Source organism: Musca domestica, unplaced genomic scaffold (assembly GCF_030504385.1).
Source record: "Musca domestica strain aabys unplaced genomic scaffold, Musca_domestica.polishedcontigs.V.1.1 5, whole genome shotgun sequence".
In the NCBI taxonomy this organism is placed as follows: Eukaryota; Metazoa; Arthropoda; class Insecta; order Diptera; family Muscidae; genus Musca; species Musca domestica.
The window spans coordinates 8,765,849-8,779,814 of record NW_026712346.1 but is presented as its reverse complement, the minus strand read 5'-3'; the positions used below and the strand labels follow the sequence as shown (position 1 = coordinate 8,779,814).

The following is a 13,966-nucleotide window of genomic DNA, read 5'->3' as shown; positions in this document are numbered from 1 at the left end:
CACCGTGGATTTGCTTAAATTTAATAATTTTGATATTTCGCCAAAAGATTTTTTATTATTCCTGTGCTCCACCACCAATTTTAGCAAATCTTTAGAAATCTCTGTGCGCGACGTCATTATCACGATCGGAATATTACTCAAGTGACACAATTCCAGGAATTAAAAAGAAAATGCAAAGAATAAGCGCTAAAGTAAATAAACGGTACTTTACCGTTAACTTATAGCAAAACAATGAATCAACAAAAAGGAAAATAAAAAACGTACGTACACTTTTGTCAGTGCCTTATTTATGTTTTTTATTAAAAACTTTTATAGTTTAAGCTGAATATGCGCTATTTTTGTTTTATTTCTAATATAATTAAATTCTAAACAAAACCGCATCATTACTTTTCTTTTAAATGTTTTAAGTTGGGTAAAAATCAAAAAAAGGGGGTCGTACGTAGACTTTGGAGTGTCTTAACTAACCCCCCTTCCCTACTTATTCGGGTCTGTCTGGTAAAAATTGCAATTTTTCATATATATATATATATATATATATATATATATATGTATATATATATATATATATATTTCATATATACATATATAGCCCCACACAGTTCCAAACGAGGCAACGAAATATATATATATATATATATATATATATATATATATATATATATATATATATATATATATATATATATATATATATATATATATATATATATATATATATATATATATATATATATACAACTACAACTGGTACATAGAAAGCTCTTAAAAAAACATTGTTCTTGGTTTTACACTTGCCGCTTGTGAGTCATGAGGAATTCATTAATTTCTATTTCGCGTCGAATTTGGATTTAAATTTGACAAATTTATTGTTTTAATTTTGGTCCTCTTAATTTTTAGATAAAAACATAGAAAATGTCTTTTACTCCATTAACGCAGCTTCTGATAACGTGTTCAAGTTTGTTGCTTCTTCCCATTTGATTAAACCTGAGAATCATACGCTTTTCAAAATCAATGAGAACTTGCGGAGTCTCAATTTGGTGAAATCTCCTCCTACCACTACTCAGTTTGCCACCATGTGATATTGATGATTTACATGGAGATTTTTTTGTTGTGACCCACATTTTGTGACCTCTTTTCAATGATGTAAATAAATAACTCTCGGTTAAGCGACATTGAGAGGCTATGTCAGTTGGTGCAAAAAACCAAGGGTGATGCTAAGGAAATAGTTTCTATATTTCCTCTAACTCATAAAAGCTTTCCTCTTGCTTGGAAATCTCTCCACGACACATACAATAACAAACGTATTATTGTCAATAGCCATTTGAAAATTCTATTTGAACTCCCTTCTTTAGCAAATGAAACGAGTTCCGGTCTAAAAACCTTGCAACGGGGCATAAACGGCTATTTGCCTGCCATGTCTTTTTATGACATTGTCACGGATCATTGGGATCCAATTTTGGTTTTCATTTTTATTCAGCGTTTGCCAAAACTTACTGTTACACTCTGGGAACAGAGTCTAAAAGATAAGTCATCCTTATCGTCATGGCCCGAGCTCGATTCTTTCCTAACTGAAAGAATTAAAGGTATTGATTCGCCTAGTTCAAATTCGCGCAACGTTAAGGCACATTTGTCAAAACTTCGTCGGATACTTTGAAAAACCAATCTAAACATCGTTATTTCTTCTGTTCCACTGAAAGTATTATTGTTGTCGTTCTAAAAAGTTAACCTTTGACCAAAAGCTATTTGCCGTGAAAAAAGCTATTTGCCGTTCTAGCTCACGTAATTGCAATATTTGACATGGAAGGCTCCATACACTTTTGCATAAACCCACTAGAAGACCACAGACCTCCATCCCAATTCAAAACGTTACTCCTTCATCTCCACGTACGCAATCCAATTCTGCTGCTTCCGAGGCTACCTTCATTACGGAGCATCTTGAAAATAGACTAAATTTATCTTCCCGATCCAATCTAGCGACTATTTCTGGTATAAATAACTCTTTTTCAGTCATATCTAGGAAAAATTGCCGAATTACAGTTAACTCTCGACTAGATTCCACCGTTTTATTGGAAACTGAAGCTTTTGTTCTTCCTAAAATTTCGGGTAATCTTCCCTCTTTTTCGGTTGACCCTTCCTTGTCGCACTCTTTGTTTAATATAGTTCTAGCTGACTCACACCTTTTTGATTGCCGTCCGGTAGATATGTTGTTGGGTGCGGATTTGCATTCTCAATTTTTTTGCACAAAACATTTTAGGTTCTTTGCTGGCGCATAATACTATTTTCGGGTGGATTATTTCTGGCCCAATTCTTTGTTCACCTGTGCAGGTCTTTACGACCACTTCAGACTTTTGTGAGGAAGCCAGTCTAAATAAAACGCTTTTGCGGTTCTGGGAGCTTGAGGAAGTATCCAAACGCAAATTACTTTCACCATCTGACAAATTTTGTGAGGAAAACTATAGGTCCACTACAACGAGAAATTCGGATGGTGGTTTTTTGTCACGCTTCCTCTTCGCGCTGAATTTCCTCAGTCTCTACAACTCGGCGATTCTCGCTCTAGTGCCCTGGGTCAGTTTGATCGAAATGAAAATTCACTTCTTCGTAAGCATTTCCTTAAAGGTATGTATGATGCAGTCATTCGCGAGTACCTTGATTTAGGTCATATGCTTCCGGTAACCACTTCCCCAGTAGTTTTTAATGCGAGTAGTTTTTAATGCATCAAACAAAACTTCTACTAGCATAAGTCTAAACGACACTCTTCACTTGGGATCAACCCTCCAAGCTGACTTAGTGTTAATAATTTTGCGTTGGCGCTTGTTCCGCTTTGTATTTAATTGTGATATAACGCAGATGTATCGCCAGATACGCGTACATCCACAACATACACCACTTCAAAGGATTTTGCTTAGAGATTCTCCCAGTGAACCCATTAGAGATTACGAATTGCAGACGGTCACAATTGGTGTAAACTGTGCAACTTATCTTGCAATTCGTCCATTGCTTCAACTTGCTGATGATTACGAATCCGAGTATCCTCTGGCTGCCAACATTTTGCGTAAAAGTATGTATGTCGATGATTTCCTAGCAGGTGCACATGATATAGAAACTGCGTTGATGGCTCGTGATCAGCTTATCGCGGCCTTATCCGCTGCTTAATTTGAGTTAAAGAAGTGGACGTCAAATGAAAAAACGGTATTAGCTCGTCTTCCGCCTAGTCATGTTCTAAGCTTTGTTGTGTCAAGTAGTTCAAAACCTTTGGGCATAAGGTGGAATGCTGTTTTAGATTCGTTTTATTTTTGTGTGAATCCAATTCCTCTCCAAACTAATTATTCTAAACGCGAGGTTCTTTCTCACATAGCGAAATAGTTTGATCCCGTAGGTTTGTTAGCCCCCGTTATTATCATAGCTAAAATTATAATGCAAAAAGTGTGGTTAGATAGTATTGGCTGGACGATCCGCTTCTTTTTGTTACTCAAAATGCATGGCAATCATTTGTTGAAAACTATCCCCTTATTAATGCTATAAAAATATCTCGTCGGGTTTAATATGAACCAAACTCGTTGACAGCATTACATATCTTTTCTGATGCTTCTGAGAAAGCATATTGCGGGGCTAGTTTATATCCGTACAAAAAATTCTAAAGGCGAGATATATGTTACTCTTATAACTTCCAAGACAAGAGTTACTCCCATCAAATCAAACGAAACCGTTGCCTCGTTTGGAACTGTGTGGGGCTGTATTAGCATCTGAACTCTTAAAACCAATTCTAAAAGGCATAGAAATTCCAATACATAAGATTTATTGCTGGACCGATTCGACCATTGTGTTAGCTTGGTTGAGAAAAACACCAACTACAGGGAATACATTTGTAGGCAATCGAGTTTGTCGAATCCAACAAAATGTAGGAAATAATAACTGGTTTAATGTAAGGCCTGAAGACAACCCAGCTGAAGTCGTGGCATTTTGCCTTCGGAACTTGCAAATTGCTCGATTTGGTGGAAGGGTCCTAGTTGGTTAAGTCTAGATAATTCTCAATGGTATCCTTCGAATGTAGCTCCTATTGACACTGAACTTGAAGCTCGTAGCGTGAAAACACATCTTTCCTTTTTCTCAAAGTATGAAGACATCTTACATCAATTCTCATCACTGGAAAGAGCGTTAAGAGTTTTATCTTACATCTATCCGTTTATACATAGAACACATTTCCGCAATTGACCACTACATTGTTTCTCCAGTAGGATTCCAGCTTCCGAATAATTTCGAGTATAAGCGTCTTTTAGCGGCAGTAAAAAGTTTTAAGTAAAATGTTTTAAGAGGCATCTTAATAGGTATGTAAAATTCTTCTCATATACATTGGAGGAATTTTCTACTATTCTAACTCGAATAGAAGCATGTTTAAATTCTCGACCATTGTGTCCTATATCGGATAACATTGACGACTTAGTCGCGCTTACCCCTGGTCACTTCCTTATAGGTGCACCCCTGCTTTCTCCACCTGAACTCCTTCTTGAGGAATCCCCATTAATTTTAGTTATTAGGTTCCGAAAATTAAGAGCTTTGACGAATCAGTTTTGTATAAGGTGGAAACAAGAATATCTTCTGAGATTAAATAAGCGGTACAAGAGGAAGTATCCACAGAGAAATATCGAAATTAATGATTTAGTTGTGATTCGTCATGAAAAATTAACTCCTACTTATTGGAAATTAGAACGTGTCGTGGAAACTCACCCCGGTTATGATGGTAAAGTTCGCGTGGTTGATGTTCGAACTCTTCAGGGAATAGTTAGGCGATCAGTCGTGAAGTTAGTGGTACTGCCTAACTAAATCTATACCATTTGTTTCTTCTTTTCGTGTTGTGATTTTTTCCCATTTATGTTAGCTATGGCATCCAAGCAAGATTTGTTCCCCGAATTTATCTTGCCAGATTACGACGATGTCATGATGTCGGACTGGGAGATAGAAGCGGAGATAATGGCTACCAATCAAATAAACCCAGTGCCAATAGTAGGGTTGGCGATGAATCCGGCTGCTGCCACATCCGCTTCCAATGTTGATGCTGATGGGGAAGTCCTTACCCGCCACGATACTGAACCTAAGCCAACAACATCAGCCTCGAACCGCTTAACACCCTATGGCGTCTTGTAGGATCTGTAATCGTAGGCATTCAGTATATAAATGTTCTGTGTTTAGAAACATGTCGTTGGAAAAACTCTTGCGTACTGTATCTTATAATCGTTACTGCTATAATTGTTTGTGTCCAGACCACATGTCAAAAATTTTCCAGTCCGCCTATCGTGTAGACATTGCACAGACCGCCACAATTCCCATTTGCACAAAACTCGTGGAAACCGGTCCAAGAAAAAAATAAATAATCCAACATCGGTTGTGCCTAGAGGTATATTCCCACCACCACCCCCTCATGTTTTACCGGTCTCTCTCCCCAACCGTATTGGTCCGTCTCTGTCTGCCACATTCGAACATTCCGGTAAGGGCGCTGATTGGCCCCTGTTGTCAAATTAGCCAAGTTTGCGCGTCACTTGTTCAACAGTTACGATGGCCGACAACAAGAGTAAATGAGCTGGAGTACGCTGACTTACTTATAATATCGCGGTTTGATTCTGTCCAGAGACATTTTGTAACGGCTAGTGTTGCGAATATAACCCGTGGTGTGATCCCGTCAGTGTCGATTTCCCCCGCAATACGCGAATCTTTCGTTGGTCTCGAACTCGCGGATCCTACGATCGACAAAGCTGCACCCATAAACATGGCTCTCGGTCCAGAAATTTATTCAAAAATTATTTCAAATCGAGTAATTGCACAACCCGGTTTGCCAACGGCTCAATATGGATGGGTTCTTTCGGATCCCGTCCCTCTCTAAACAACATTCTTTATTATTGTATTTATTGAATATGATTTGAACTGAATTAAATGCTCACATAAGCCTGAACTTACGATCCTTTCTATAATCTATTATAGCTAAAGTTAAATTGTTGAAATATCATTGATGTAAACTTGCAATTTGTTAAAACATTGAAATGTATCAATGTGGGCGGAAATGTATAAGTTGGCCTTCAACTTCCCGAGTTCAGTCAATCACATCTCCTCGGCAAACTTCCCTCGGCCTGAAGACAACCCAGCTGAAGTCGTGGCATTTTGCCTTCGGAACTTGCAAATTGCTCGATTTGTTGGAAGGGTCCTAGTTGGTTAAGTCTAGATAATTCTCAATGGTATCCTTCGAATGTAGCTCCTATTGACACTGAACTTGAAGCTCGTAGCGTGAAAACACATCTTTCCTTTTTCTCAAAGTATGAAGACATCTTACATCAATTCTCATCACTGGAAAGAGCGTTAAGAGTTTTATCTTACATCTATCCGTTTATACATAGAACACATTTCCGCAATTGACCACTACATTGTTTCTCCAGTAGGATTCCAGCTTCCGAATAATTTCGAGTATAAGCGTCTTTTAGCGGCAGTAAAAAGTTTTAAGTAAAATGTTTTAAGAGGCATCTTAATAGGTATGTAAAATTCTTCTCATATACATTGGAGGAATTTTCTACTATTCTAACTCGAATAGAAGCATGTTTAAATTCTCGACCATTGTGGCCTATATCGGATAACATTGACGATTTAGTCGCGCTTACCCCTGGTCACTTCCTTATAGGTGCACCCCTGCTTTCTCCACCTGAACTCCTTCTTGAGGAATCCCCATTAATTTTAGTTATTAGGTTCCGAAAATTAAGAGCTTTGACGAATCAGTTTTGTATAAGGTGGAAACAAGAATATCTTCTGAGATTAAATAAGCGGTACAAGAGGAAGTATCCACAGAGAAATATCGAAATTAATGATTTAGTTGTGATTCGTCATGAAAAATTAACTCCTACTTATTGGAAATTAGAACGTGTCGTGGAAACTCACCCCGGTTATGATGGTAAAGTTCGCGTGGTAGATGTTCGAACTCTTCAGGGAATAGTTAGGCGATCAGTCGTGAAGTTAGTGGTACTGCCTAACTAAATCTATACCATTTGTTTCTTCTTTTCGTGTTGTGATTTTTTCCCATTTATGTTAGCTATGGCATCCAAGCAAGATTTGTTCCCCGAAGTTATCTTGCCAGATTACGACGATGTCATGATGTCGGACTGGGAGATAGAAGCGGAGATAATGGCTACCAATCAAATAAACCCAGTGCCAATAGTAGGGTTGGCGATGAATCCGGCTGCTGCCACATCCGCTTCCAATGTTGATGCTGATGGGGAAGTCCTTACCCGCCACGATACTGAACCTAAGCCAACAACATCAGCCTCGAACCGCTTAACACCCTATGGCGTCTTGTAGGATCTGTAATCGTAGGCATTCAGTATATAAATGTTCTGTGTTTAGAAACATGTCGTTGGAAAAACTCTTGCGTACTGTATCTTATAATCGTTACTGCTATAATTGTTTGTGTCCAGACCACATGTCAAAAATTTTCCAGTCCGCCTATCGTGTAGACATTGCACAGACCGCCACAATTCCCATTTGCACAAAACTCGTGGAAACCGGTCCAAGAAAAAAATAAATAATCCAACATCGGTTGTGCCTAGAGGTATATTCCCACCACCACCCCCTCATGTTTTACCGGTCTCTCTCCCCAACCGTATTGGTCCGTCTCTGTCTGCCACATTCGAACATTCCGGTAAGGGCGCTGATTGGCCCCTGTTGTCAAATTAGCCAAGTTTGCGCGTCACTTGTTCAACAGTTACGATGGCCGACAACAAGAGTAAATGAGCTGGAGTACGCTGACTTACTTATAATATCGCGGTTTGATTCTGTCCAGAGACATTTTGTAACGGCTAGTGTTGCGAATATTACCCGTGGTGTGATCCCGTCAGTGTCGATTTCCCCCGCAATACGCGAATCTTTCGTTGGTCTCGAACTCGCGGATCCTACGATCGACAAAGCTGCACCCATAAACATGGCTCTCGGTCCAGAAATTTATTCAAAAATTATTTCAAATCGAGTAATTGCACAACCCGGTTTGCCAACGGCTCAATATGGATGGGTTCTTTCGGATCCCGTCCCTCTCTAAACAACATTCTTTATTATTGTATTTATTGAATATGATTTGAACTGAATTAAATGCTCACATAAGCCTGAACTTACGATCCTTTCTATAATCTATTATAGCTAAAGTTAAATTGTTGAAATATCATTGATGTAAACTTGCAATTTGTTAAAACATTGAAATGTATCAATGTGGGCGGAAATGTATAAGTTGGCCTTCAACTTCCCGAGTTCAGTCAATCGCATCTCCTCGGCAAACTTCCCTCGGCGGAGACCGTAGAGCGCAGATACCACCGGACGGTGGTTGTTGTTGGTTAGCTCCCTTTGATACATACGAGACTCTGCTCTTATTGGAAATAATTGTAAATGTAGTAGAAGTAATCGACAATGATCCTCCTCGATCACTGCGATCCCCCGTGTATTGACTCTTGCCTGATAACGCCCATAATCTCTTTTAATATTCTTGCAGAGATAAAACGCGCTGTTTATTAAAATGTTATTAATTAGAGAACAAACTTGAAAAATATGTACACGAAGGAGAATCAAATTTGAATTGAACAATATTACGTTAAAGTTATTTAAAAGAAGTTGAAATATTCTGAGTGTCGAACAAATATGGACACGTATCTTATGGATATATCGAGATATAGTTAACATAAATATTCGGCTTGGTGACATTTTCCAGAAAACGACTCACCTTCTTTCCCAATCTCTCTTGCCTACACCACAGGCAGCTTAATCTTCCATTCCATGAAGTCCAATAGCATAATTTACATAAGGACTGAGTGGTAATCTCCTGCCTTTTTAAAATTTTCCGCTTGGTTTTTTTTTTTGTGAGAAAAGAAAAGACAACTTTTCGACTGCTCTGTAATTTAAAATCTACCCGGTTTGAGTGACCAAATGTAAAGAAGGCGAGAAGAGAAATGACACACTTTCTGTTCAGGTGTCAGTTTTTTTGGAGTGAAAAAAATATAGTTCTCATTACAATGACATTAATTGTTCTCTCTTACTACCTCGTATTTATAATTACTGTCCCAAACTGTACTGTTATAATTACCGTCCCAATAATAGTAGTTGTCATTTCGTTGGAATATTGAAGAACATCCTGAATTTGGATTCTCAACACTTCCATGTAAAGATGAGGACCTGTAAATATGAGTTAGTTATGAATCAGACCGTACGCACAATATTGCTAAAGTATATTGTGATCTGTGTAAAAAACATGCTGTGAGAATTATAGATCACATCATGACACGTAATCTGAACGACCCTTTATTTTATTTGATTCAACTCTCTTCGGGAAATAAAATAGCTTCTACTCTAGGTTAAGATAAACCCGAATTTCGTTATAATGGCACTATCTTATATGGTAAGTGTACCAGAAGTCGGCACTTTTAGTATTTTCGTTTTTTCAATCTTTCAATATTCTGAGTGAAATCTTTCAAATGCAGAAAAATAAAGTTTTTCAGATTCCAAATTTTGTTTACTTTTCGAAATAATAAACAAAAATTGAATTTGTTTTTATTGAATTGGCAAAATTTGCAATTTTACCAAAATAGTAGTATTTTGCCAGTAGTCTGCACCATTTTCCAATGCTCGGCATGTCTATTTGCCAGTAGTCGGTATATGGTATTTCAGTAAAAAATATTATTTTGTATATTTTTTTATTTCAAATATTATAAAATAATGCTATATTACTAATTCACAGAATTTGAAATTAATTTCGATTTTAAATAGTGTTTTATTAATTTATCATTGTAGACCAAATATAGGTAGAAAATCAAGAATAGTATGGTTACCTTCAGTAACGTATGGACTTTCAACTAAAATAAATAAAAAAAGAAAAAAATACCATTCTTATATTTCGAATTTGTGAACTGATATTTTTCCTTTGGATAGCCAACATTTTTTTTTCTAAAATGCCACCTTTATCTAAAACGTCAAATAGCTGATTTAAAAAACCAAGAAAAGTTGGTCAAAAAGCACAAATAAAAGCAACTGCCGACTTAAAACTATTTTTTTATTTCAGTAGTTTTTAGATTATTTTTAAAACTTTTTCAAGTTTTGGTGAAATTGGTCAAATATGATATTTTTTTTAATCGACACCCCCTGCCGACATCGGGCCAATCTCTTTTTTTCTTTTCCTAATGTCGGCATTAAATGATATAACAGAAAAATGCTTGATTTGTAAATTTTTTAAGTTATAAAATGATCTTTAGACTGTCATTTACTATTGTAAAATATTTCTGATTCCAAAAGTATTGAATTTAATGTACTTAATTTGATTATTAAGTTAACCACCACAATTTGTTTCGTTACAAACAAGCACTATCGCACGCGTTGGAAGACACTCACTGACGAAAACCGTTATTCTCTCGTAATAAATGATCGAAACTCATTGAACACTTTTGCAATTATTTCATTATTTGGTCAATTCTATTCATAGCTATTTAAGATTAAATTTCAAAACTGCCGACTACTGGGACATGCCGAACTTAGGCGCACTTACCCTACAAATATTTTTTTAAAGCAACACATTAACCATTCATTACTTGTAGCTGAATCGCTGATGTACTTTAAATGAATATTTAATAATTGAACGCAAATTTTTGACCGTTCAAATCATGATCGTTTTTATATATATTTTTTCATCTCACATATTTTTCTCAAGTTTGTAACTAATCTAAATATACAAGGGTATAAACAATTTAGGCTCTCGTTTTTATAACATTGAATTGTATTTACTATGCTTACATTTACTGCCAAAAATAATTTTTATATCTCCGTATTTTAAGCAAATTACCCTTCTGTTCAATTTAATCAATAACATTTATTTTTTTATTTGAAAATTCTGAAAATTTTGGCAATACTTTTCTTTATTTATAGATGGCGTACCGCTTTATTACCATTCCAGTTTCCATCAACAACATTTTGGCCGTTATTTGTGGAACTGAACCACCATTAAAAAGGCTTGTAGATTTAGCAGATAACGTATTCAGAAATGAAGTTACTTTAATGCAAAAGTTAGAAAAATTTATACCATGTGGCATATCAGAGTGCATTGAGTTGGACTCCGCTGTAATAGCGATAATAATTGTCAACACTAGAAGCAGAAAATATGTTTTTTCAACGAACATTCACCACAGAGCGTCTAATAAGAGATATATTGGCGATTTTTCCTATAAAGATCAACTAAAATTGTTATTTTGCCAAACGTTTTCAAATTTGGAGTTTTTAGAAAAAAAATCGTATCAAAATCATCGTAATAATTGCGTGGCTGACCAATATTGGTGTTCTGATAGCAACAAATTCTACGCAGAAGTTGACGAAGATAATAATATATTTGGCTCCTTGTTCATTTCATCAATTCCGACGCATACCATGAAGTAAGTATTTTTTATTTTAATTTTTTTAAATATTTTATTGTATTTCTAGTAGTAATGACAAGATGTAATATTCTTTATTATTTTATATTGAACTTTTACCTTGCAGAAAAAAAATACAAAATGAAAATGTAATTTTTAATTTTTAAGGCACTGACTTAAAATCGTCTGCCAATAATTTATAAGTATAAATCAATTTGATTCTAAGTGATTTTAGTATTAATAGTTATTTACAAATTCAATTCCAGCAACAGTTGATTTCTATAAAGTATACATGATTTTAGATAGCTAGCTAGACATATCTAATTAACTACGATTCCATTGAGAATATCTATTAGTCCAGATGCACAAAGAAAAGAGTTTTGGAAGAACATGTGATGAAATTCTTTTAGTGCTGGGCAGCGGCCTATAAAATGCTGTATGTTTTAATTTTCTTGTACATTGCACATTTAACATATTGGATTTGCATCTATTTGAATTTAGTGATATCATATCACCTCTTGGTTTAAGTATCCACAAGATTTCATCTTTGGTCACATAGTCCCTAAAAAAAGGATCCGATAAGTTTAGGCTCTAGTTTATTGTAGAAATGCTGAGAGTTTTTTGCTTAATTTTGTTGTTGCTTAATCCCATTATTGTTGTTTTTATAAAACAACGTTTGTTTATTAGTGGAGAACGATGGCAATGTTTACCAAGGGATAAGACAGGGAATACTTAGGTTTCGGAAAGAGCCACCAATCCTCATCAGTTCCCTTGTTTTTTGTCTGGGATATTCTCCCCAGAAGTTATTTTAAAAATAACTCCTATGACAAAAAACTTTTTTTACCCAATTGACGAAATCGTAAACTCAATAGAAGAGGAACCAAAGAATTAAATAAAATTAAAATTCTATTGAAAAATCTTCTAAATCTTACAACCGCACTTATAAACATTTTCATCGACCGAACCTTGTCTATTAATAAACAGTGTTGGCTTGTTTGTTTGGGATACCATAGTATTTTTTTTTTTTTTTTGTTGCAAAATGGTCAGGCTTAATCCCATTATTGTTGTTTTTAAAAAACAACAAAAAAGTTTTTTTGTCATAGGAGTTATTTTTAAAATTACTTCTGGGGAGAATATCCCAGAAAAAATGGGAACTGATGAGGATTGGTGGATCTTTCCGAAACCTAGGTATTCCCTGCCTTACCCCCTGGTAAACATTACCATCGTTCTCCACTAATAAACAAACGTTGTGTTTAAGTTGGCCTTCAACTTCCCGTGTCCGGTCAATCACGGCTGCTGGTTGATACCACAGGCATCGCCTCGGCAACTTCCCTCGGCGGAGACCATAGAGCGCAGATGCCACTGGGCAGGGGTTGTTGTTGGTTAGCTCACTTTGATACATACGAGACTCTGCTCTCATTGGAAACAATTGTAGATGTAGTAGTAGAAATCGACAAAGATCCTCGGCGATCGCCGCGATTATCTGTGATTGCGATCCTGTGTGATTGTCGATCAGTAGTTGAAGTGTACACTTCTCGCGCTCTAACCCATTCGTACCTCGGTTATACTCACCAGGCCTCTGTTGTATCATAGAAAGAAAAATAATACACCAATAGTAAAGATGAAACTATTTAGAATTTATTACTAATAAATCATTGTTTTTCATTTCTTTGTTGTTTCTTTTCACCATCACCACACGCATCGATTTCATTCAATTCTTTTTCGCTAATATTTTAGGAAGTCTTTATACCGAAACAAGATTCGAGTTATATAATTCATTAAGTTGTTAAAAATGTAGAGATGACCACTTTCGACACCAGTTTTTAGCATGAGAATGTATTTTGGGGGTAGGGCTTGGCATTTTTAAAACTTTCTTTAAATAGAAAAGCGTTAGTTTATCGATTTCGCCGAAATGAGTGACCCATAAGATTGAATTGACCTACATACTGTTAGAAATAATTTCCATTTTGGTTTAGTGATGTACTTGGTCTGAACAGGAAGCATTTCCACGTCGTATTTATGCTATTTTTTTGCCAACTCGTTCCTTTCTAGTATGTGCTTCGGAGTATATATCAGTCCAAGATAAGAGTATTCAGATGTGATTGAAATTTCATTTCCATTAAAGTACCATTTTCCTTTCTGGATACAACTCCTCATTTTCGAAATATCACGATTTTGGATTTCTGCATATTGAGTTCCATATTCCAGAGTGCACAATAATCCTCTAGTTTGTCTACTATTCTTGACTATCTTTGTCTACTATTCTTTATTGTTTGAAAGAACATTAGCAAGATTATTATGATATTGAGTGTGTTTAGGTTTTTTGTTTTTTGAAATTAATTTATTAAGTAATGTTTTATAACTGAGATCTAAATTGTTAAGCTTATGGAGAAATAATGCTTCTTAATTTTAATATCTGCTTTTTTATTTCCACACATCAACTCTCCAGTCTTTGATCACAACATTCACTTTGTTCCTATTTTTATTAAGTAATTTCTTACGAATACCATATGTGTCTTATCATTACCAAGTACTTCTGTCTACAATTGATATAAGACATG

At 35.8% G+C, this 13,966-nt stretch overlaps 1 protein-coding gene across 3 annotated transcripts in view; it reads left to right on the top strand.

Moving 5' to 3' along the window:
• LOC101894303 (protein fuzzy homolog) overlaps positions 1-13,966 on the top strand; it is a 134,865-nt gene that overhangs the window by 42,160 nt on the left and 78,739 nt on the right. For all 3 annotated transcript variants that reach the window (XM_059128272.1, XM_059128273.1, XM_059128270.1), the window contains one exon: positions 10,927-11,426. In XM_059128272.1, the coding sequence (XP_058984255.1) occupies positions 10,927-11,426 (500 nt within the window). The remainder of the gene's footprint in view (positions 1-10,926; positions 11,427-13,966) is intronic.